Below are 27165 nucleotides of genomic sequence, written 5' to 3' on the forward strand. Positions count from 1 at the left end.
AAGCACCATCAACTTTGCTAATTCTAGAAGATAACAAAAAGGAAAAACTGACAAGTTTCGAAAGTGTGTACTCTTGAAAAAAGAGGATACGTAGTCATTCCAGAGTAACTTCAGTCCAGATGTTAGAGGTAGCTCATCACGGCTATCTGCCATGAATATGTAGTGCATTAAGGTGCAAGAAGCGCAAATAATGCAATTATTTTCTGTATTCCCAAAGACCCGAAGAGTTTTTATCAGTTTTTGGAAAACAAAATCAAATATGCGAGTGTTTAGATATTCTCAGTTTTAAGATTTTGCATCCAAAAGATTTAGTTTCTGTTTTAGCATTTTAGTGTAGGGGGAAGATGTGTAGCCGATAATTGCGAGCGCGACACTCTCTCGGTCGATAGGCCATTCCGAATCGTTACTCTCTCTCTCACTCTCTCTATCGTCCTCACTAAACGCATACACACGACGGCTGAGCTATCGTGCCTTGAGCAGTCGTCAGTCAGCTAACGATATTCGGTGAAATAGGTCGCGTGTCTCCCGTTCAGTCAGTGCATATGTTCCACAATGGCAATGGCATATGTTCCACACTAAGTTCTCAGCTTTTCAAGCAATCAACATGGCTTATTCTGAAATTTGGCAGATCGAATCACCCTTGATGTCTTTGTTTTTTTCGATAATTTTTAGAAAATGTAAGAATTTATCCAATCAGCTTCAGACGTAGGCGCGGTAAAACCTACATACACGGACTCTTGGGAGCAAAAAGGATAGGAAATTATCCTCTAGCTTTGCATTCCTTACATCCTACCATCTTCCTACCCTAACCAATCCTACACCTGTTGCAAAGTAGAAATGTGAAGATCACCAGCCGGCCACCCTAAGCATCCACCCCCGAAGAAGGCAAAGGAAACGAAGTGTTATTCACGTGCACATCTGGAAATCTCCAATTTGAGCAGTTGACAACAGTCTTCAGACTAATCCAACTGCTAGAAAACTGTTAATAAATAAATAAAAAAAAAAAAAATAAAGAATTGAATGCTTTCAATTTTGTGATTTCAAGTAAATTGTTTTACTATCATAAGAACGGAATGGAAGTAGGTAACATTGGGAAAACTCACTATCTGACATGTTCAGTGGCTAGACGGAACTTTTCTAAAAATTAGTAATGATGACTTTTTTTTCTTAAAATTAGATCCAACACTTAGTTTCAGAAGTCAGAAGCATGGATTATCTTATATATAAACATTAGACTGGTCCAAGTTTGTATGGGATAATTTTTACAACATTGTTTTCAACGCGGCACCCCCTAGATTGGTGCATTTAGGTGAAAAAATGACTTTCTGAAAGTTTTTGGTCATTTGGCAGAAGCACGAACTGGCGTAAAGGACTTGAAATTTGTATGGAGATTTTCGGAAAAATGTATGAAAAATCGACATACTTTCACTCTTTGTGTTCTAAAATATGTTTCCAGTATGCTAGAAAGCTCAAAATTTCAGGAATTGTAGTTCACACAATGACAAACAAGATTGTGCCGTTGTATCTGGCAGTGCAAATGGGACGAGGATGAGTTGGATCGATGGCTCCACTTGATTATCCCAAAGGTAAGCCTTAAACCAAAAATAATATATTCCAAGATACCTAGCTCTTAAAATATTTCATATAAACGCCAACGGACAATCTTTTAACAAACCTTAACACCATCTACTGACAGAAAAGGTCAACATTTCTCGATAATTGAATTTTTCACTTGTACCCCTCGTTCCGGGGGGTTCAAATGCACTCTAATATGCTTTTGTTCAAATTTGGAATACATTTGCAAAATGTACTCTGAACTACTTTCGTCAATTTTTGGAGAAATGCTACACGCTCGGCCATATTGAACCATTAATGTTTGAAAAATAACCATAATGGCAGTTTTGTGGATCAAGTCGTTTTATGAGTTTTCAGCGAAAACTCATAAAATGAGATTCCACAGAGAACTTGGATAATGGTTATTTTTCAAGCATGGTCAAAAAAGTAAAAATGGGCCGAAATTAAAGGAAAAAATTGTTTTTTTTATTATGAATCATTTCAAATCTAATTCAAGGGGCTGTTATTGTATTTACTATCTAAAAATCTGGATAGCACAGGAAAACAGAATAAAAGAATTCAAACCGATTTTCAGCTGATTTTTTATTTCAAGACATGATGTTCCTAGTCTCCGTTCACGGGTTGGAAAAAGTAAAAGTGCTGATTGCGTTGATTATCCGGCGGTCACAATTACGGATGCTGCTGCGTTTCCTCCAATAGTTCGCTTCCCGTTCTGCATTTACTTAAGTGCTGGTTTTTTCCGCGCAGATTTTCGGAACCGAAATGTACCTCTTGGTGCAGCAACACGGGGGAGTTCCGGAGCATCCTAGAATTAATTTTTCAAGGCTATTATTCTAGCAACAGCTGATAGGGATTTTCAATAATGACAAGAACTTACCCAAAAATTCAACGGCAACTGGTAACAAAGAATGTTAAAGTTCCGCTGAGTCAACCGACGAAATGCTGTCTGCGGCTGAACTGCTGCTGCTTCCAACTTCACATAATCCATATTTTTTTCACAACTCTCGTCTGCAAATGGAATTGAAAGATAGCGACTTTGGCGGTTCAATTTCTAATAATTTCATTAATAAGTATTATCAAGCGAATACTTACAGTTTTGATTATAAAGAAATTCAGCGGAATTGCAAGTCCAACGCGGAACCAGGAAAAGAACAAAGACTTCTGCGATTGCAAAAATGGCGACTGATTTTCCAATCATTTCATTGTTGAATTTCAACCATAATTGAAATTTTCGTCATGAACTCATAAAATGGTTAAAATTAAACGATTCATTACGATTGAAAAATAACAACTTTAGGGGTTCTACCATAAATACCATAAAATGTATGAAAAACAGTCATTTCTGGTTAAAAAAATATGAGCGTGTATGCCACTGACTCAATTTAATTGAGAACCTGACTCGTTTTTGCGCATTCAGCTTCCTCAATTAAAAATAATAATCTTCAATTTAAACAGATAACTTATTTGTATTGCATCTTAAAATTGCAAAGTTTTCCAGTTTAAGTGATAAATAACATAATTAAGAAATTTAAAATTTATTTCATATCAGGAAACGCTTTTTCGCTTTTTTTCAAAACCAGCCATTTCTATAACAAAAAAGCAGAAAGTAGTGTTTTCTAACTGTCAAATGAGATTTAGAAAAAAAAAATTCAAACCTGTCCACGTGGACATCCGAGGACGGGTTTAGGGTTTGCCAAACGTCCACGCTTGTCCACGCAGAGGAAGGAGGGGGTCTAAAATCGCATTTTTCTATCCACGTGGTATCTGAACGACCCCCAAGCAAAAAAAAGCTTTGAATAGCGAATGACGACTCTGATACCGAAAACCGTGCTAATTTTGGAGAGCCAAGTCCACGTAGAGAAAGATCTCAGTGTGTTTGTTGTGCAAATTAACCTTCAAAATGCCAGTTATTTCCGACCGTGTAATATAAATTGTTTTTTTTTCTTAACGTGTTTTACTGAATAGTTGCATTTCTGCCGCAGCATTTGATGGTGGCGCTTTTGGATTTTGTCCGTGGATTTCTGCAAGAGTTCCGAATCTTGTAATGGATAATTTTTGCTTAAACCATGGTTTAATAGATTGGACCTGAGTCGGGATTTTATTCCCAACCACCTAACGTCCCAGTGAAAACCACCTAACGTCCCAGTGAGCTATCGATCTTCGTCTATAATTCTTTTTATTTTCATATTTCTCTTTCCTATCTTCTTTCTCTTTTAAATAAAAGTGTTAAGCTAAGCAAAATATTGTAAAATTTCAAATAAAGATTTACAAAAAAAAAAGATTGTGCAGCAATACGAGTTGACTGTGATGAGTTATTTGAAATTGATTATATCGTTAACGGTGTATAGGTGGATTATTAGTACTAACTTGATCGCGTTGTCACACAATGAGAATAACAGATAGAAAGATTGTGTAAGAAATGTAACAAATATCTTTGCAAAAAGTTGAAAGAAAGGTTTACAAAACTATGAACTGCTGCATTGTATTGTGATTAGAAAAAAGAGTTTTGGTTAGTGCGATTATTAGTCCACACCAGGCCCATGCGAAAGACCCGCTCATGGGGGAGGGGCAGGGGGGGGGGGTGGGGGGGGGAGGGTGTTTAAAATTCAAAATTCAAGATCAAGATTTTCAAATTTTTGAATCATTGCATCATCAATAGATTATTGAAAATGATGTTCCTTATTCTGAACTAGACATTTGCTTAAAAATAAATATGAAGCAATTAAGTTTACAAATCTAAACGAATGCGATCTAAAATTAAATAAATTAGAGCTTCGGGCAAAAGAATAATACAAATAAAATTCCTCAATTTTAACCCAGATTTAAAAAGAAACTAAATTCGATTTCTAAAATAAATTTGAGACAAGATAAGAAATTAATCATGATTTAAAATTGTTCAGCAAAACTATACTAATTTTTGTTTATTAATCGTCTTAATTAACATTCCTTTTCTTCATTTTCAATTGAAGGCTTGATTGAAAAATTCCACAGTAATATTTTAAATTTGGAGAAATATTTAATCACCATTTGAATTGTGAAATCTTGATTTGGAAAAAAATTAATTTTGAACTTCAGTGAATTTATTCGAAACATATACCTACTTGATGATTCAATTCAATTTGATACAATGAAGAATATCAATTTTGTTTCAAGAGTACCAGTGATCAAATCAGAGATAAAGTAATTTTTTATTTTGTCCAGTTATCAACCTCTAAAAAACTGAAATAGTTCATTTCTGAAGTTTATCATTGAAAGCTTTTATTGCCAACGTACAGGTTGGGAAATGGGTGATTTCTTGAATAATAAATAAGAAACCTATAAAAATAAATGGGTCTTAGAAAGGACAAAAGGTAGAAACTAAGGTTTCTTTAAAATTAGATTATTAGGCTTATTGTGTTTTCAGATTCAGGATTGAAAAACAATAAGAAACTTATTTGAATTATTTTAAAAGAAATTAAAAATGTTTGACTATGAAAACCTAAAAATTCATGTGAAAATAAAAAATGAAAAAAAAACTGTAAAATTCGGTAACTTTATTTGAATGTAAAACAAAATAAGACGTTAAAAAAGATACATTTCTAGTACTAATGATATGGCGTTTACAAGTTTAAAAATGATTTAGTTTTAAGTGAAATCAATCATTGATAACAGATGCTCTAACAAATCTTCATGGAATTGTAATAAAAAACTGATTCCTTTTTTGTTTATTATATTTAATTGATTAAGGAATAATAATGATGATGATGATGCATGACCTAAAAAAGTAAAACTCTACATTTTTTATAAACTTGGAATATTTTATTACAAGCATGTCCGAATCTAGTAAAGAAATTAAAATAGAAAAGATATTTTTTAATTCTACCAATTTGTTGAAACCTGCGTTTGTTTTTCTCTTCAAAATATCTTTAATTAGATTTGATTTAAATAGAATAACGTGAACAAGTATAAGACTGCTATAGCTTTTTTCGCAGAAACCAAAATCAGTTGCGATCTATGGGAAGCAGAAAATTGATTTAAGCCTTTTTCAAATTTGTTTATGTTTCAAAGATTTGTCGAAAAAGTAAAAAAAAAAATAATTCTCAAATAATGTTCACCTATTTTCAAAAGAGATTTAAAAAACAAAGCTTTTAGACAAAAACTATTCAAAATCATCTCTTAAATTCTTTGCACCTAGAAAAAATGTGAAATTTGAGGCCTTGAGTAATTTGTCAAAAACTTTTTAAATATGGAGTTTAGGATGCAAAAGAATAGAAACACAAAATACAATTGAGGCTGAAATTGGTTTCTTGAGGGATATTTCATATCCCTCAAGAAAGTAGGAATGACATTTACCCTTTTTTACAATCAAAGTGGTTGGTTATAAAGTCATCGATACTAGGATTTTGTTTTTATTTAGCTAAATCTGTTGACTATCGTGCGTGTTTAACACCTGTCACATGGCTACCAACTTGTGATGTGTAAAATTAGTATTCTATGAATGAATTTTGAAGTTCGAATGGTTGGTTTCATATGTTAAACTTGTTTAGTTACACTTCTTAGTAAAAACCCTTTTAAAACACCAGTGTTTGAGTTTCAATACGAAAGGTATTGACCGAATTGCGATTCGAAATCTATAATTGATTAGGTTCAATTCCTGAACGTCATAAAGAGTCGTATAACGGAATGTTTTAGACCTAGAGAATGATTTAAGATGGAATTCCGCCGGAGGCGAGCCGAATTTCTGACATGTTTGTCAACACTTATTTTTAAACACCTTCTTGGATCAAGTGATTTCCCGGTGAATTCATTTCTTATACTGAAAAGTTTACTTGAAAAAAGTCACCGTGAAGGGGGGGGGGGGGTTTAACCCCTAAACCCCCCCCCCCCCCCCGTTCGCACGGCCTTGGCCCACACACCGTTCAAATAAATGCGAAAAAATTCACAAATTCAATTGCTAATAACTCATCACAGTCAACTCGTATCGCGTCACAATCTTCTATAAACTTTTTTGTCATTGTTTGAAATACAATTTCTGAAATTTTGGGCTTTCTAGCATATTGGAAATATATTTTAGAACACAAAGAGTGAAAGCATGTCGATTTTTCATACATTTTGCCGAAAATCTCCATACAAATTTCAAGTCCTTTACGCCAGCTCGTGCTTCTGCCAAATGACCTGAAACTTTCAGAAAGTCATTTTTTCACCTAAAGGCACCAACCTTAGGGGTGCCGCGTGGAATATAAGGATTTTTTTTGTTATGGGCATATGGAGGCATAAATATGTGCGAACATGAATAACTCTTGCAGGGTTTATCCGATTTGCATGCAATTTTTGTTGTTGTGTTCGTCTTCGCGCGGAGAAAAACGCAACGGAGAGATATTTTCGAAAATGTTTTTGTGGAATTTGATAGTTGATTTTTAGTTTTTATTCGTATGAAATAAAAGTCATGGCACCCAATTTTCCAAATTTTTTTGGTCATTCAAATCACTCGAAGCAGGAAGGTGCCAAAAGCAATCAAGGCTTACTGATGCTCATCAATCTTTATATAGGAAGTTTTGGCGCCATTTTCATAACCAATGTACTCATCACGCGGCACCAGTGAAATGGATACTTGGATGTGATTGTTTAGCTTTCGTATGGGGTGAAAAAAAACGCAATAAGCCGGCAAGGAGCATATTTCCGAAAATAGTCATTTTTGCTTCAGAATCAAGGCAACTTGAACATTTTTTAAGCTGATTTACCCAAAGCTTGATTGCCCGGTTTTACCCAGACCTACACGGATCCTAGATAAAAAAAAATAAAATTTCCAGTCCGGTCGTTCCCGGTTGTCCGAATTTTGATAAAAAAAACGGTTATCTCCCGCACTTTATTAGAAAAGCAAACAAAAATCATTAAGGCCGGAACAAATTTCAAATTCATCTTTTGTCACTCGGAGTTGGAACATCGCGAGGGGGCGGGGGGGGGGGGGGGGGGGGGGGAAATAAATTGCACGAAAGCTTGTATGCAACCAGATTGCATACTGTATTGCATAAAACCTATATATCAAGTATTTTTTTTATCGAAAAATTCAATAAAATCAAGAATACAAAATGTGAATTAAGTTCTATCTTCCTAAATTTGGTTTTTGGTCTTGTAATCTTTTGAATATTTGAATTTTTATTTGAAATTTACTTAAAATACTTCAAACCATATTTTTTCCCCCCTTCGGGATTTTGGAAATTTCGAAGGGGGGGGGGGGGGGATGACAAAAGAAGATATTGATATTTGTTCCAGCCTAATTAAGACAAAACATTCTATTTTTATTTTTGCGTACTAAAAGGAAATTTTGAACAAGTTTTAGCAAAATAATCCTGGTTTCTGGATGCTTAAAAAAACTATTAAAAATCTGCTGATGTCTTTTGATGAATAAATGATTCATGACTTTTTTTTTATTTATTTTTGTTGAGTAGTTCTTGGTCGTAGCACAAATTTGGTGGGTATTGACCGTATTTTTGATTGAAAGTTTTGAAATGAAATGCCTGGATACTGTTAGGAGTTTCGATAAAAAGGCCGAATTTGGCTGGCCCGAATCAGATATTTGCAAAATCTTCTGTTCATATTTATGGTAACACCAAGAGACATTTATAAATAATTAGCATAATGCAACCATAATTATTTCATGCACATGGTTTTTCTAAAACGTTAAGAATGTATCGAGTTAATTTAAGAATAGAACCATATCAACTTTGTGATTTCATGAGAATTTCATCAATGTAAAAAACCAATTTTAAAATCATTAAACTTAAGAAAGTCTCCTTTTCTTCGTTTCATGCTTCGATGCTTTAAAACAGAAAAAATTAACCCTTCGTTTCATAAAGTAACAAATTTGCAACAATTAATTAAAGCTGTTGTAAATTATGCAGAAATTCAAATAGTCAACTTTTTTCTTCATGACAATCATATTTCTAACTTCAAAATACTATTCAATAAAAAAAAAGTGGGTTTCCGAGTATATATGTACAAACTAGACCAACTTCAATCTGAAAAATATGAAATGTTAAAATAGGCTTATTATTCAGAATTTTGAACTAGTCCAATTCGCACCAAGGAAAAAAAATTGACTGAAAAAAATATTTTAGCATTTTCAGTAATGCAATTAACACAATTGAATACAATTTGAAGATTTTTTTAAAATTTTTGTCTGATATAATGGCCTTTTATTAATTGTTACAAATTTGCAACATCATGCAACGGTACCACCTTTAGTGACGTATATGGGCTACAAAGTGTGTTTTCGAAAGTTTCATCGTTTAAACAGTGTATATGTTTCCCGATGAAAGTATTATTATTTTAATGTCATATTATCATGTTATCGAGACATTTTTAAAAATAATGCAGATGCATTAGCCTCTAACTGAACAAAATGGCTACCAACTGTAGAAATATGGGAAAAACAGTAAAAAATCCTTTTGACTAGATCATCAACCATTAGTATCATAAGGTAAAAAATGGCATTAATTACGAAACCTCGTTAGAAATCCTGCATAAAAGTTGAAAAATTATATTTCCAAAGGGTCACATATGTATGTATGTTGTATGTTGGTTATCCACCATGGGTGCACGGATTCACCGCAGTTTCTGCCTAAGTATGTTTTCAAAAGTATTCTCAGATTATTAAGTTCGATAATATATTTCCAAAGGGTCTTATTTAGTACAAATTTGTGACTTTTAAGTAGTTGAAGTATTGTTAGTAATAGTTTGAATCTTTAATTTTTCAAATACAATAAGCGCTGTGTTTCTATGATTTTAAATATTATATTGTGATCCCGGGGAAAGATTTTCTGGGTTCAAAATAAATATTTTCGCATTTTTAGTAAATTAATTATATTAATATACTTTTTTCCATACATTTGCACATTGTTCATTGCATTTTTAAAAGCAAATGCATTACATGTTCCCTACATTATACAATGTAGTACCCTAGCTTGTAAAATGAGTTCCATAATGTGCTTCAATTACTTTTTATCATTTCAACAGTATTTATGTTTTCAGAACGAATGTGATAAGGAAACGGTACATGATGGTGAAATAGCAGTTTTATTTTAGTCCTACTTATAATTCCGTAAACTCTTTTGAATGTGTACCATCGTAAAATTGTGTTTCAATAAACAATGCAAATTGTTTATTCAACAATTTGTATTCCCTGATTTTCAAGTAACTTGGTTCTTTGCAAATAAGTATACCATATACAACAATCACTTTTTCTGTTATAAATGGTTTTATAATTCGTTGTTGTCAGCCGAGAATGAACTTTTTTTTAGATTGTTGTATATTGCGCTAAAGAACCATAAACGCGAAGATCATAAAACCACATAAAATCTTTCACAAAAAATTAAGATACTGAAAAAGAACTGGAGATTTGTCAATCTAATTAATCTCAATAATGCATGTAAGCACATACTTAGGTACGAACTGCGGTGAATCCGTGCACCCATGGTGTATAACCAGCATACATAGGTTCTACCCCCATCTAAATGGTGTCCAGACACTAGGTTTACGAAGTTTTCGAGCTAAAACTATGGTAAGTGCAAGATAAACTAAGAGTAAACATTTATATCTAGCTGTCTTGTGTGACGAACAAAAAGGTATAACCATTTCATGTTGTTGCAAATTTGCAACAATTAATATTTTGGCTAAATACTCGCAATGTGTAAAAGTTATATTTTTTCATTATTTTTCCCTTCATGTACTCATCATTGCGCTCTATTGAGAATTTTTTCAAGAAAAAATAAAAAATCATGAAATGAAGGGTTAAGATAAAAATTAGGTCACTTTTGTAGAACTAAAACTTATTATTTGATCCAACACTCAGTATCAGAAGTCAGAGACAGATATATGATTCATTAACATCTTCGAGCACAAGAAGCTTGGAAAATTCAAATGTTATTTTATGATCCAAGATTAAATACAAAGAGAATGAAAAGTTATCAAGATTTGCGAAGAAATTTTTTGATTTTCATTTCTGGTTTTGAATTAAAGATCAAAATGTAAAAAATCCCATAAACCTTTGATTTGAAGTTGCTGTCAGTAAAACTTCCACAACCAAATAATAAATATGATAAAGATAAAATTGTAATAAAAAGTAGATTGTAAAAATCAGAGTAGATTATCTAATGCAGAGTACATATCATAAAGCTTAGTTCTTTTAGAAATGGGACACTTTCATTTGCTTATAGCTCGTTAACTAGTTATTGGATATTGAAAATTTTGACAGCATTTTGTTGCCTGTAAAAAGTACTATTCGACCTATTTTTTTCTAAATTTAAAATTTGCGCGTTTTTTGAGATATGTACGATGCAAGAGAAAAAGAAAAAAATAATTTTGCACAGTTTCCTTGAAAAAACGTCATTATCCAATTGATAGCTGACAAAACCGTTGATTATTCAAAGAATTACTGAGTTTTTGTGGTGGATAAGTATGCAAACACTATCAATAATGTCCACAAAGTTCAAATCAAGCATTGGAGAGAAGCACATGATCGGCAACAACGGTTAAGGATCATCAAGGAAGTCAAGTCTCATACCAGCATTTTTAATTTTCAATAAACGAAAAACTAAGGGTAGATCGCTGAAATGTCCAAAACAATTTTCTCCGATAAGCTGAAAGTGTTGCCTAGTGATGACTCATTGAAATCCAACCTCAAACAACCATTTTTTGATAGTTCCAAAGCTCTTAAGCTGTAAAACCGATACCGAAAAAAAACGTTCAAAAATGTGTTCAAAAATAATCAAATTTGTTCATTTCGAAACAACTGAATCCACTAAAATGCTTCCAGTTTCCAGTTTCCAGAGAAGTATTGGACCAAAAAGTATCAGAAATTGAAGAAGGAGGGTGAAGCCACTTAAGATATAGATTTTACGAAGCATAAATTGGAGAAACTGATCAATACCATGACTGAAAAAAGTGTGCGCAGGCCAATGGGAGATACCAAGAATAAAGTAGAAATTTCTTTAACAAAAAACGGTAAATATTTTTTTTCAAATTTTTTCATGAATGATCATAACATTACCTTCTTTTTCTTCAAAGAAAGTATTTCGTTCAAACGAATGATTTTTTAGATACAGGCATTCGTAACTGTCCCATTTCTAAAAGAACTAAGCTTTATGCAAAATAGATAACGAAAAACAGAATGGAATATGGAGGGTATTTGGATACGAAAAATATATCAATGATTATTTGAGACCCGTCCCTCTTTCCAGTGAGGAGATATAAAGGGGTTTGAGAACGTGATATGTTCTAATGATTGTTTGAGACCCCTTCCTTCTTCCAGCGGGGAGAAAGGAAAGATTAAGGGGAGTTTCATACAATTTTAACTGCATAACTCAAGAACGACAACAGGAAATGGAACCAAATGTGGCATGCAACGATATTTGGGTATTTGGGTATGAATATTTGGGATCCCTCACTCTTTCAAAGAGGAGGATGAAAAGGGGGAGGAGAGGTCTCCCTTACAAATTTCAGTATAACTGGAGAGCTAATCGAGCAAATGGAAACATATTTGGCATGTGAGGGTATTTAGATACGAGAAATGTTTCTATTATAAATGTAAGCCCCACCTTTTTTCAGCAGAAAGATATAAAGGGGGAAAGGGGGGCTTCCTTACAAATTTTTTGCATAATTCGAGAATTAATCGAGCCAATGAAACCAAATTGGGTTTCATAAAGTATTTGAGTACGAACAATACTTTTATGAATATTAAGTTTTTCTCCCTCCATTCAATGGGAAGAACGGTAGGAGGTACTGTACTTCCTTTCAAGTTTATGCATAACTCTTCTCCCCATATTCTCCCTCTTAGGGAATATAGGAAGGGAAGAGGAAAGCTTATATTTAACTTTTTTTTAACAAAATCCGAGAAATGGACAAAACATAACATGGAAAATCATTTTGGTATGATTCTATGATTACCTGACACACCATCCTCCTTTCAGTGAGTAGGTATATAGGAGGAGGGAGGTGAGCCCAATACAATGTTAGCATAAGTTCTCAATTTATGCTAACGAAGCCAATAAATGGAAACAAATATGGCATGGAAAGGTTCTTGGTTACGAGATATGTTTCTACGATTGTTATAAACCCTTACGCTTTAAGCGGGCCATAGACTACACAAATGGCTTGGGCAAATTTGATGATTCCACGACGATTGTTTGATTATATGCTCGCCCACACACGATTCAAACATATTTCACGCGAACACAATCGACACCATGCCACAGAAGGTGGTTTGTACAGAATATTTCGGTTCCGACCGATTTTATTCAAACCGTTTGCGCGGTCATTCAAGCAGTGCCATACACCATGCCAATCGTATTCAAAGCGCCAGAATTTCATCGAATTTCATCGCATTTGCTCAAATGTCGTGTAGTCTATGGCCCGCTTTACAGTGTAGAGAGGGGAAGAAAGGAGGAGTCTCCACACAAATTTTGTTGTAAGCCTTAAAAACTTATCAACCAATATATTAAAGACCACGACCTCTATTCAGCAGGGGATGATGGGAAGGACAGAGGCGGCTCTCTTATTAGTTTTTAGCATAAATCCAAAACATATCAAGCAAAAACAACCATATTTTATAAGTTATATTGTTTGCGTAAGATTATTTTGAGACCCTTCTTTTTCAGGGCGAAGCTTAAAGAAACAGATTAAAGTTATCAGAATTTATAGATGCAGCTCTGCACAGTAAACGAAAATTAACGAGTTCGGTAATTTTTTTTACCAAAATCCTAACATGTGTAAATCGTTAAACTGTTCGATAATTTTTTTCGGTAAAAAATAAACGAACATCGGTAAATAAAGAATCGATTTATCGATGTTCGTTTATTTTTTACCGAAAAAATTACCGGATTACATGTTAGGATTTCGGTAAAAAAAATTACCGAACTCGGTAGTTTTCGTTTACTGTGTGATTTCATAGCGGTTGCTTTTAAATTATATTATAATTCGATTCAAAATAATGCCAATAAAACAATAAAAATTTGAATAATTTCCGAAATATTACTTGTTTTTGAAAGGTGTAGCAAAGCACACCGGATCAGCTAGTAAATAAATAAAATTCAATTTTTCTTTTTAATTTGTTTCGTAAAAAATGGTTTTTAAATAATTCATGTTCTTCATTTGTTAAGTTTTGCAAATTGAAAAATAGTGTTTTTAAGTGCGGCCCGCCAGAAAGGTTTTTAATTCAAGTTTGCCTGCTTGTGTCCCCCGCAGAAAATTTCATAAAAAATATTTACTTAGTTAGAAATAGCAGCGTGTCAAAGGTTGATGGACGTTCGCTGCTTGCACCTGATTTTATTTTTTTATGAATGCTTCTGTGGTTGGTCGATAATCAATCAGATATACGATTGTTGGAATAACTTGTGCTTTTTTTAAGAGAACTTTCAAATGTAGTCAATAAGCAACTTACCTTGGGAGCCCGGGACACAACTCCTCCGCCACCGCCACCACCACCGCCACCACCACCACCACTTCTGCTTACAAGTATGCGCCCACTAGTTGCAGCGCTCGAATTGTTAGCATTCGAAACCGGATTGGACAAATAAAGACTTTCAGTTCGTTTGGGCTGTGATGGGGAAGGAATAATATCTTGTCCTAGCGTTCGCTGACGTATCAAAACGTCTTCGAATGGTTGGTTTGTGTTTGAAAATGATGCTTCAGTCGAAGTTTGATGAAGAGGTGTTCCTGCTCTAGACGCAGTTTGATGGCTTATTCCATTACCAGTTGATACAGCATTTATCAGACTTCTGTTTGGCGTAACACCACGCATTTGGGATCCTGCTCTTGTTGACCGTTCAGGCAAACTTTCGTTTAAAACGGCTTGATTAGAAATTGTTCTATCTATTGACGATTGTCTAGACTGCATGCCCCCTAACCTGCCCGCCGCTCGGGAATATCTATCTACAGAACCATCCCTACTGGGTGGTCTTTTGTAGTGATCGAAATAATCAATAGAAGTTTGACTTGTTACCGGAACCATATTTGACTTGACTGTAGTTTGATGAATCGCTCGATAATTATTCTGATCTTCCTGATAACTCTTTTGCTGTAAATCATTGTAGTTCATGTCTCCCGTTGGCTGATGAGACATTTGCATCACATTTCTCGAATCCGACGTGTTCGGTTGATGATAATTGGAAAACGTATTAACATGCGTGTTCTGTATATTGTTTAGCATTAAATGATTTTGAGCTCCGTGATCGAGAGACTGTGACAGCTTTCGGTTTACAGATTTCTGATATTCAAAATCGGGGCTGTGAGTTGAAGGGCGAGTTTCCATAGACTGTTGATTGTATAAGTTTTGATTATTAACAACATTATTTAAAATGGTTGATTTTGGTGTCGAATTGGATGGAGTTTGTTTGATTGTATAGTCTATAGTAGTCCTATATCGTTCCCGTTTCAAACGTTCGAATCGTTCCAATAACTGTGGTTTGAAATCAGGGGCAAAATCTCTTGCCATTTTGACAGCTAAATCAGCATCTACGCGTGCATGGTCCGCTGCAACGTCTGCCAATTCTGCTTTACCTCTTGCTGTAGCAGTTCTTGATACAGCAATATCAGCCTTTTGTAGTGCATATTTCGACGCGCGTTGAGCAGAATCAACAGCCGCATCTATTCGTTCTCGGAACTTGGCAGACCGAATTAAAAATAAATGTTTTCTTTTTTGACTAGTAATAAGTACGTTATTTTTATATTTTCCTTCTTCTTTCGTACCGTCTTTAAACGTCGTAACACCATAGCCATACTTTTTATTACCAAACCATTCTCCTTCATACCTAAAAACAAAGATATTAATTGAAAAACAAAAAATAAGAATAAACTGCACCAAATTACTTTAATCCATCACTTCGTTCAGAGATACCGTATCCACAACGTTTGTCATTCTTCCATTCACCCATATAAGTTTCTATCACACCACCGTCTAATTGTTCATCTTCTACTATAAAACTAGCATTGGAATCTGTATGCATTGATCTAAAAATAAATTAAAAAAGAATTAGTTTTGGATAGTGATAGTAATTGAATATATATTAAATATACTAAATACACTAATATTACCAACCAAATTATCAAATTTATAGATAAATTTACAAAAATATATATTAAAGGTTAGATCACTTAATATAACTGTGTATGTATATATAGTTGAAAGAGATACTATGAAGAACGGATACAACAATTAAAATACATATTTAGAAGCACAAAGTAGAGGCTATGAGAAACGTCAAAATCTTGAATATTTTGTGTGGAAAATGTAGTCAAACGAACTTGTTACATCATCTGTAAATTGAAAAGCTACATTAGAAATCACAGGAGCTTATATATTTCCTTTAACCCCTTTCCTCTTATTTTGCCCTCTATCTAGGACGTGGCCGGCGCCGTTATTGATGTTTAAAGAGAGGGCATCAGTTTTGTTCATTGTGAATGTGTTGTCAATCCACACCATTCTGGACAAAATGGCCTCGGGCAACCACAGAGTAGAAACCATTGGCAATGTGAAGTTCGTTATACTGAGCCACGCCTGCGATCATGGAATTTGAAATGCGCTTTTTAACAACGATTCCGATCATTATAAATCATCATAAAGTTGAAGCACAGTATACGGCATTTTCGTGCAAGGTTTCGCATGACGGTGTCTTGTTCCATCCAATCCCGGTAACTGCTGGAGTGAGACAAGGGTGTATTTTATCACCGCTACTTTTTCTCATCGTTCACGCCCGATCTCTCTACGAACAAAATTCCGATTCTTCATCTCAAACGTCAAATCCGTGTTGTTGTACGGGTGTGACAAACATTTAACAAGATTGGTTCGCCTCAATGGTGAATTTAATTATAAATACCCATTCAAACTTGACGGCCTCACCGAAAGTTTCAAGGCAGCAGGTCTCAAAGTTAATGTCGGAAAGACCAAGTCGATGGAGATCAACACAGGAAATCCCTCCAGTTAGCTGGGCAACAAGTTGAGAAAATGGAGTGCTTCCAGTATCTTGGTAGCCAGATAACGCCTTATGGTGGTACCAGGAAAGACATCGAAACCCGGATCAGAAAGGCCCGTTTCGCATTTGCGAGTCTCCGAAGCATCTGGCGGTCACCAGATCTCTCTACGAACGAAAATCCGAATCTTCAACTCAAACGTCAAATCCGTATTGCTGTACGGGTGTGAAACTTGGTGCACATATGTGGTAACGACGCGAAAACTGCAAGTATTTGTAAACCGCTGCCTGCGGAATATCATACGCGCTTGGTGATCGGCAACTGGATCTCGAATGAGGGACTACATCGCCGGTTTCATCAAAGGCCGCTAGAAATCGAGATTCGGGAACGTATGTGGAGATGGATTGGGCACACGCTGCGAAAAGATGAAAACGATATTTGCAGACAGGTGCTAGATTGGAATCCAGGAGGTCATCGAAGAAGAGGCAGACCCAGAAACTCGTGGCGGCGAAGCCTAGCCGCTGAAATCCGAACTGTCGACGAGAATCTTGACTGGGACCAGGTGAAGACGCTGGCTCCGGATCGTCAACAGTGGAGGTCTTTTACCACGGCCCTATGCACCGGAGTTTCGGCGCGGGATCATTAAGTAAGTAAGTATTCAAAGTTATTCCCATGAACTTGAATAATGAGCTTTGTCAGCCATTTATTTGGATAACCAGAAGTAAAAGAATTTATGAATATTTTGTCCCTGACTTTGACCGCTATAATATTGAATATTTTCATCTTTCTGTTGAAATTAAATTATTTTTCCTCATCGAGAATTCATATTTCAAATTGATTTTTTTTTTCAAATTCAAGGTAAATATTACAGCGGGATTTTTCAATTAACGTTTCCATTGAAAATTATGAAAGAAAACGTAAATCAACATGATTAAAAATTAACAATTATTATTAATTTGCAAAAAAATTTGAATTTTTGAAAGTAAAATCTCAAAAAAAAACTTTAGTTGCTTAAATTGGACCAATCGACAGTACAGAGTTTCTTCATTGAATTTCCATCCCAATTTCTGTCTTAGACTTGAAATTTGTATTGGAACATTTGATTTAACGATTTAGTGAATATCCTGAATTCTGCATATCATTTTCCAAATGATCATTCTCAAATTATCATAAAAACAATCTGATTGTTGAGTTGCTAGTATCAATGATTGATTTTCTCAATATGAATATTTCTATGATCTTTTTCCAGATTCAATTCATCGGGATTTTCAAGTCTTGTGTTGTTTCTTCAGTTACTGAAGTTCAGTTTCATAATTTTTCTGAATTTTAAAAATTCAGGATCTTTGTTTAAGGTACTAAACTCATTTGGATTCCTTATCTGATTTTTTTCAATGATAACTGATTCTGTGTTTTAAACATTTAATATTTATTCTCAATTTTTTTTCAACCGATCATTTTTGCACTAATACCCCTTTGACTTTGAAACTTCCGTCACATTTAAAATAACCATTTGATAAAAAAAATTATCTGATAAGAATCATATTCAAAAACATCTCATGAAAAGATTTTTTTTCTGTTTCAAAGACACAGAATTGAAATTCACATATGGTACAATTTCTGTTTTCGCTCTGATTTTAACTTTGTATCTCTTTTTTTAATTTAATTAATATTTTGATTCTCAAAACTTGATTTGAAATTATGATTAAGATTTGAGACACTGAATTTTGATTCTGAATATAACGTGATTCAAAATTTTGAATTCTGAAACTCTTATATCTGTATCTCTATGGGATGTGGCTTCAATTTATTTTGTTTATTTTTTCAAATTTGTTTTCTATGTATCAAATCCTCGTGATACTTCCTAATTGTCACTAGGTAAATGTAAATATTTCTCGAATAAGCACAAACCAAACGGTCAATGATGATATGAAAATCATTTAAAATATCTATTCGGTCATTTTTTTTTTAAATTAGAGAATTTAAGTTGGCGATAAAGGTTTTAAAAAAATCAGAATTAAATTAGCATTATGCAGCTTAAATCAGAGGTTTCATTTCTAAGAAATTTCTAAACTCTTCCGCAAAGTTTGCACGTGATTAACAATTTTTATTTGAAGATACCAGAAACTATTTTCTACGTAGACAACATGGCTATTTGAAGATAGTATACTGAACTCATCTCCACGTTTTACTAATTTACACGTTTAAAAGGATTTGTATTTTCTGAAAACAAAAATCGAATTATAGGCCCCCCCCCGAGAAAAATTGCCCTGGGTCCCCCGATGGCATAATCCGGCCCTGAGTGTAGAAGTGCCCCAAGGGAGCAATTTAGGTACGCTTCTGTTTCTAATTTATCCGCAAGAGTTCAAACTAATCCTGTGCAGAATCCCGAAGCTGTTCGCTGATGACACGGTACTGGAATATTCGAATAAGGATGTGGAAGCCGTCATTCGTGAAATGAAGAAGGACCTGAATACCATAGATAAATATCTCGAAAACAACCTGCTTACATTGAATGTCAATAAAACCAAATTTATTATCTTCATGGAATCAAAACTAGACTGCCGCCACATTCACAACTGTTTCGCAAAAATAGTCAAAAAGAGAAATATCGAGTTATAAATAATTAGGAGTTCTTATAAACAACCGCTTATCATGGAAGCCACACGTAACAAAACTTATAAAAAATGTGTTTTCTCATTTGTGGATTAATCCTTATGTTTTCGTTTTTCATGCCAAAACATTTTTTTCAAAAGCTGTATTATAGCATTATACACAGTCGCTACATTTGGGCTATTAGTGCCTGAGGACACACGAATGTACATAACTAATTTATATAGATGCTGTATAGAACGTCAGGGCATAATATTTTACCAATAAGCTGATATACGATATACGAGAAAAAATTTAGAACAATCGGTACATGTGCAAAAACTATAAGCCAACAAAGTAGATTTTGCATACTATTTAGAGTTCTTTCAGAATACCAACTGGACAAAAAAGTTAGATTTTCGCCCCCGCTTTCCTCCTAATGCTGGAAATCAATTCTTTTTGACTTTTTACACTTAAAATGATTGCTTTCTCAGTTGAAGTTTTACTTCCTACGAATAGACTACTTTTATGAAATTGTTGAAATAATATGACAATAAATTGGAACAAATTAACAAAACTGATTCTGTTTGTGTGGGCTCATTTGAATCAACGCTTCTTAAGCTTCCACTTAGATTTAGTCGAAAATCATTATTTGATGCTGCTTTGAAGATCCATCCTCGTAACAGTTTTATATTTTTTTACTTAAATGGCATGATGAGCAACCGAGGGGCGACGCACGCGATTTTTTTTCTCGTCGTGAAATTTCAGAAAATTCATTCGAAAAACAGGATTAAAGATGGGTTAAATAAGAATAGGTTGACTGTTGTGCGTGAAAGTATAAAGTTAAGTGATTTTTTATCATTTATGATGAGAATTTCAATGTGAAAAAAGTGTAAATCATTCAAGCGACATAATTGCTGGGGCTAGTACTACGCCCTCCGGATCAACCCAGATTTCTTCACCAGCTGAGCGTAAACATGAGATGTCCAGTTCAAATTTAAGCTAAGTAACCTATTATTTATTCGAAACATTGATTTTAAAATGATGTAAAGAATCAGATCTAAATACTTGGGTATTTCGTTGAAAGTAAGTCATGAAATATTTCAAAGATTGCATGAAATATTGAAAGATTGCACACAATATAATGTACGAGAAAAGGTTTTGAAAAATTCTTTTTTTTTTTTTTTCTCTCTTTCTTTTGGCTGTAGACCTATCGATCCAGAAATGCCAAGTCTTGTGGATTTTTTCTGTTTTGTTTTTATTTACAGTTCGCGTGTTATTTAATTCGACCGTTTATTCCCATATCATGGGGTTAGTGAATTCATTAGTTAAGTAACATTTACTGGGCCTTATTCTGCGAGGCGAATGAAGTGACTCGGAGTCACATTAGTCGTAGTCACGTGACTCTAGTCGGGGTATTCCGAGAGGCGACTCACTCACGGTGACTAGTTCATTGCCTCGGTGGCTTGATGTTCATTTTGACGTTCCAGAGGCAATGAACCAGTTTCATCGGGTTCACCATGCGAACTGTCAAACATGTAAGGAACATTCAAAGCAGGTAGTGTGATATTCAATTTCTTGGATGACGTCACATTCATGAAGAATTTGAAAATAATGCATTCAATTTTTATGTAACCAAACCCAATGTAGGACTTCAATAAAACAAAATAATCTTCTTCGAACATGCTGTAAATTCCTAAGCCAAATGACAGTAGGATTGAGATTTTCATCTCAACACACATCTGAGATATTTAGAGTGGCCCACGTTACCCCACTCTCCCCTAATAATAAAAAAAATGAGATTTCGATAACAGAGTCGAAATTCTTTAGTTTTTATCGAATTCTTCATTCAGAATCGAAAACTTATCAGCTAAAAATCACATCATTAGTTAAGTTATTTTTTTTTTTTTTTGAATTTACAGCTAGTTTATTAAAGGCCTTTTATTTTCACTCACAGGGAAGATTCCATTTGAATACAAATGTTGGTATAACTTAAATAAATTACTAAAACAATATAGGGGAGAGTGGGGTATCATGGGCCACTTTTTTTCTTTGTTTCATAACTTCTTTATTAGGAAAGATAAAATGGAAGAAATGTTTATGAGTTGACCCAAAACTAAAATTTCATTATTCATTTAGTTATTTTAAAGCGAGTTCAGATGAGGAAACTAAAAAGAGAGTTGTGTATGATCGAATAGATCTTAAAACCTAGCTCGCGAACGTTTCGGCAAAATTCCATATATAGGATTTTTGTTCACCTCTATCGCATTAGAAAAGGTGGACAAAACATTTTTCATAATTCTTCATTTGGCATAAGAAAACATTACAAATAGTCATAACGTATTTTAAGTTCTAAACGTGTATAAAAACACCATAATATAGGTGGCCCAAGATACCCCACAAAATGTGGCCCACGATGACCTATTTATGTTTCATCAAAAATTCCTTTTCCACGTGAAAGAACATGACAAAACCAAGATCATAAGCATATGAGCATATTTTTGTTATGTACTTGAGGTCTCGCACGGATGCAATTTTGCGGGTGCTTGATTAATTATGTAAGTATATTTTTCTAGGCTAGTTTCATAAAAGAAGCATATGATACGTACATAAGTCAACAACATATAGAAAAACATGCTTACGCAAAGCGACGAAGATGACAGTTGGATTGGGATTCTTATCTCAACACACAACTGAGCTATTTGAAGTAGCCCTCATTTCCCCATGGCGCACGTTACCCCAGTCTCCCCTACACCCAAAATTCAGCCTCTGTGCCAATGGCGTGTAGTCAATTACATAGCATCATTGGTACAAGAAGATAACGCGACCGGTGCTGATTCGATTTGCTCCCACTGGCATTAATCTCCCAAGTTAACCGAATCGCGTATGTCTAAAAGAAACAAAATAAAAACATTTGCACGTCCCTCCCTATCGCATCACAAGACGAAGAAGGATGGAAATAAATACCGGCCAACACCAGGCAGCCAGCGAACCGAGCACTGTGCGTGTGAATGTAGCAAAAGCAACAACAAAAATATCCTTCTAATTCAATCCACTGGCACCGGCAAACCACGGCCAAGCTGTGCGTGTGTATGCAGTAAAAGCAACAAAAAAAACATTCCTTCAATTCACCGGCAAACAATCACGCACCGGCCAAGCTGCCCGGCTTTAGCAGCTGTGTATATGTAGCGTGTGTATGTAATAGCAGGCGGTAAGCAAACACAGTTCTCATTCAATGGGTTTCCCGTTTCCTTCACTCCCGTTCCCTTTCCCGTTTCCATAACAAAACAAGCTGCCCGGCTTTGGCAGCAGTGTATATGTAGCGTGTGTATGTAATAGCAGGCAGTAAGCAAAGCACAGTTCTCATTCAATGGGTTTCCCGTTCCTTCACTCCCGTTTCCTTTCCCGTTTCCATCCCAAGACAAAGGAATGCATTGAAAGAAGGCCAAACGCCGGGAAGCCGCCGTTGTGCGTTTTTTTCGATTGATCGGTGACAGAAAGCCTATGACAAATATCCCTCGTCCTGCATGAAGCTTGAATAGTACACTGGTTAAAATGCCGGTCTGGCAAGACGCTATGATTGGTAATTTGAGTTCGATTCTCACTACGGCGCTGTGGTTTTAATTTTTTTTTTTTGTTTCTGGGATGAATTATCCAATAGGAATAGGTTTTTCTTGTTTCGCTTGAATGTAGTGGTCATCATTTTGGTTGGGAGCCGAGTCCTTATGCCAGTTACGGTTTTTCAAACATACCGTTTTCGGCACAGTGCACATTTCAGCGCATTATCGGCACAGAGATATGCTAAATAGGCATTGGATTTTTGCAACCTCTTCTATGGGTGTACAATAAACAGAGTTTACATAACAAATTGACTTAAAAACGACAAGAACGAATTTAATTTTTTTTGTGGCGTTTAAATAGCTGTGGGAAGCTGACAAAATTCAACATTAAAGAAAGTTAAAATTTTTTTAAACTTTAGATCTTGCAAAAAACAGAGTTTACAAAACAAATTGACTTAAAAATGACATGAACGAACTTAAATTTTGAATCAAAAACTTGTTGGTATCTTTTTTTTTTTCATGAATACGTTTGTTTTTTTAATTACATCGTGGAAAACCTCTTTATTGCGGTTATGTAGAGTTTGATAAACAATTGTGTTTGATAATTCATTAATAAATGCGATACAAATAAACTGCTTCAATAAATTCAGTGTGTTAAGTTATTACTTTAAAACGTAAATAATTTTATTCAAAAGAAATAGACATATAAATTACTATGCGCTGCACATACATACACCCATAGAAGAGGTTGCAAAAATCCAATGCCTTTTTAGCAAATCTCTGTGCCGATAATGCTCTGAAATGTGCACTGTGCCGAAGACGGTATGTTTGAAAAACCGTAACTGGCATAAGGACTCGGCTCCCAACCAAAATGATGACCACTACATTCAAGCGAAACAAGAAAAACATTTTATGGGATTTCCTTCCTATTGGATAATCCATCCCAGAAACAAGAAAATAAAAATAATAACCACAGCGCCGTGGGGAGATTCGAACTCATATCATCATTCAAATCGTCTTGCCAGTCCGACATCCTAACCAGTGTACTATTCGAGCTACATGCAGGACGAGGTATATTTGTCATAGGCTTTCTGTTACCGATCAATCACAAAAAACGTACAACGGCGGCTTCCCGGCGTTTGGCCTCCTTTCAATGCATTCCTTTGTCTTAAGATGGAAAAGGGAAAGGGAACGGGAGTGAAGGAACGGGAAACCCATTGAATGAGAACTGTGCTTTGCTTATTGCCTGCTATTACATACACACGCTACATATAGAGTTGTTTTTGACATTTCTTACGCACACTTGCTGAGCGTGTACAGATGAGATGGGACAATTAACCTCAAAAACTCTCGGTACAAAAAACGGGCAGCCGGACGACACACATGGTCGTTTTTGAGGTTAATTGTCCCAAAACTCGAAAGTGTTGGTGAAACAACCAGCATAATATCACGAACACTACCAGCGGCAAATAGGACTATACACAGCTGCTAAAGCCGGGCAGCTTGGCCGGTGTTGTTTGCCGGTGAATTGAAAGGAATGTTTTTGTTGTTGCTTTTGCTACATACACACGCACAGCTTAGCCGTGTTTGCCGGTTGATTGAATTAGAAGGATGTTTTTGTTGTTGCTTTTGCTACATTCACACGCACAGTGCTCGGTTCGCTGGCTGCCTGGTGTTGGCCGGTATTTATTTCCATCCTTCTTCGGCTTATGATGCGATGGGGAGGGACGCGAAAACGTTTTTATTTTGTTTCATTCAGACATACGCAATTCGGTTGCGATGGGAGGTTAATGCCGGTGGGCGCAAATTGAATCAGTGCCGGTCGCGTTATCTTCTTGTACCAATGATGCTATGAAATTGACTACACGCCATTGGCACAGAGGCTGAATTTTGGGTGTAGTAACTATGTAACATATGTAACTCGTTTTAATGAAATTGCATTGTTTTTAAACTACTAATACATATACAAAAACAGAAATAGCGTACCTCAAAAATCAAGTTAATTTCATTGATTGACAGTTCTTTGAAATTCATCCGAAATGACTATTGCCCAACGTTCGTTCATACTCAGGTGAAGCAAATCAGATCAATTTCATGTACAATTTTGCACAGTTATTTTGAAATTTTCAATGTTAACATATTTCAATTTGTTTGCTAAATATTAAACCTTTTTTTTTACAACGAGCTCAATCACTCCAATCAACAAAAAAGTAGCTTCTCCGTCTGTTTTGGTTTCCATTATTTTAAAAATAAATATTTGCATCACCTCCCTTTACATTCCAAGAGTTTTTGCCACTGTGTTCATTTGCATGAACCCAACAATCTGTCAAAGTATCGAGACCCGACGGATCCGTACTCAAATTAAACATAATTACGTGAAACGGCAAACATCGGTCTTCAGGAGGCCCTCAACAATCTACCATTCGGAGGCACGGTGACACATCTGCTGGGGGCCATCCAGAATCCGCAGATGTCCGAGGATGCCCGGGTCATGGTTTTAGGAGTTTTATAACTTTGCCGCCGGAATCGAAGGAACAGCTCAAACAGCAGATTCCGCTAGAGATGGAGGTTGCCCAGAATCTTATCGACGACGATGGCCGTGGCTGGAGTTTTACAGTTTCTTGGAAATGTTCCAGCGGCAGAAATAAACACTGTGAATCTTAGATCCCTCGTCGGATCCGGAGCTGCGGTTCTAGGCCTTTTGGGTGTTAATTTTGATAGACAAAGAGGACGGTAAAAGAAAATTGAACGCGAAATAAATAAGCAAATTAGAGAGAATCATGATTTTTTTTTATTTATAGAATAAAAGTACCAACGAAATGGGTGTAAAAGTTATCCCAAACCTATTGGTTGTGTTAAGCGGACACTTAGACCATTTGTCTGTTTCGGGTCGTTAAAAAAACTCATCAGCCGGCGAGGTACGATCCCCGCAGTTGCAGATTTTGTTGCTCAAAAAGAACGTAATTTGAAGTCAGAGTTCATGTTACAAGTTTTTATTATACGCACGGAATGATTTGATAAAAATTTCGTTCCATTTTCTTATGTTTTTTTGCCTTTCCACCTTGTTTCCTATCGAGTCACTTGCGAAATAGGTTACGACTCCAAAAGTCACTTGCCACCGACTCGAGTCACGCCATTCGCCTCTGAGAATACGGTGACAGTTAAAAAAAGTTCATTCAAGTCACCTAAAGTTCATTGAAGTCACGGCATTCGCCTGCTAGAATACGGTGACTCTAAAAAACTAAGTCACTTCACGTCACTCGCCTCGCAGAATAAGCCCCACTATTTATTTAATTTAATTTCATGTTCATTTACTGATTAAGTATCTTCAGATGTTCCTCTTTGTATTTCTCAAAAATGAAAAATTCTTCATAGCGAAATGTACTGCTCGAGAAGCTTTTTATTTTATTTCAATGATAGTTCTTTAGCATATCCGTAGGCGTTTTCCCGTCGTAGAAATTATCACCAATTTATGTAACTAAAATGAATATATTTTTTAATAGTTTGTATTGATAAATTTCTTAGAAATATTTTAGGAATTTGATTCGTTCCAATGTTTACAACTTGTGAATGTCAAGTGCGAGTGTAATTCATAGTAAAGATCTTAAAATTTGAATAGAATGTCGTGACTTTATTCAATGGCACTGTCACTACGCCCCGCGGACAAAACCAGGGATGAATTTTATAAAGGCGGCGACCTGGATAGAAGAACCTCAATGATGCTATAGGATAATTATTTCGTCTCTTAACTCTTTTTATTTTCTTGTTTTCGCAAATATCTCATATTTATAAATTTTATTAATGTTTGGAATCAACCGTATTCATCGACAAGCTACGAGTCTGAACTTAGAACATAGAACACCAAGAGGTTTTTCATCGACGAAAAACTTGTGTACAAGTTTATATGCAAGAAAGCTCCAGAAGTCGTCATTTCCATCGGAATTAGTTTGCAAACAGTTAGGCGTTTGTCTACATGAAGCATAATATTGTGTGCACCTTTTTTTCGTATCATGGTTCATACACTCAGAAATAAATAAAATATCAAACAGTTATATTTTAGGTATTTTCACATATCTCCCTCTTTACGCACACGGATATTTCTCATGGTGTAATTACTGGGATATTTCTCACTGGGAAATATTTCTGCGATTAAAATTTATGCATTGAGAAATGTTATGGAACGACATCTGATGGTCAGAAATAAAAGTTTGAGCCGTAACGTAAAGGCAAACGCTTAAAGCAGAAATAAACAGAAAAACCAAACGAAAATCGTTTGATTTTCGTCCATGTTCTATGGTCAATGTGCATAATTGACCATAGCATATAAACATGTGCATTTCGCTGGTAATATTACATGCTGCAATTGAGTCCATCCTTTTTAAATACGATTCAGATAAATATTTAAAGAGAATGGAATCTGCATGCAGTCAAGTTGAAAGGCATTTAGCAACTGAAGAATCTAGCATGTGCTCATACCCGTTTAGTTGGGACTCAAACG

At 35.1% G+C, this 27165-nt stretch overlaps 1 protein-coding gene across 1 annotated transcript in view; it reads right to left on the reverse strand.

Moving 5' to 3' along the window:
* The window catches only part of LOC129743880 (probable serine/threonine-protein kinase DDB_G0277071), a 329957-nt gene that overhangs the window by 17996 nt on the left and 284796 nt on the right, over positions 1-27165 (reverse strand). Inside the window, exons 2-3 of the mRNA XM_055736111.1 lie at positions 15418-15557; positions 13991-15359 (exon numbers count right to left, since the gene is read on the reverse strand). Coding sequence (XP_055592086.1) covers positions 13991-15359; positions 15418-15554 — 1506 coding nt within the window. The 5' untranslated portion in view covers positions 15555-15557. The remainder of the gene's footprint in view (positions 1-13990; positions 15360-15417; positions 15558-27165) is intronic.

This window comes from Uranotaenia lowii, chromosome 2 (genome assembly GCF_029784155.1).
Source record: "Uranotaenia lowii strain MFRU-FL chromosome 2, ASM2978415v1, whole genome shotgun sequence".
Classification (NCBI taxonomy): Eukaryota; Metazoa; Arthropoda; class Insecta; order Diptera; family Culicidae; genus Uranotaenia; species Uranotaenia lowii.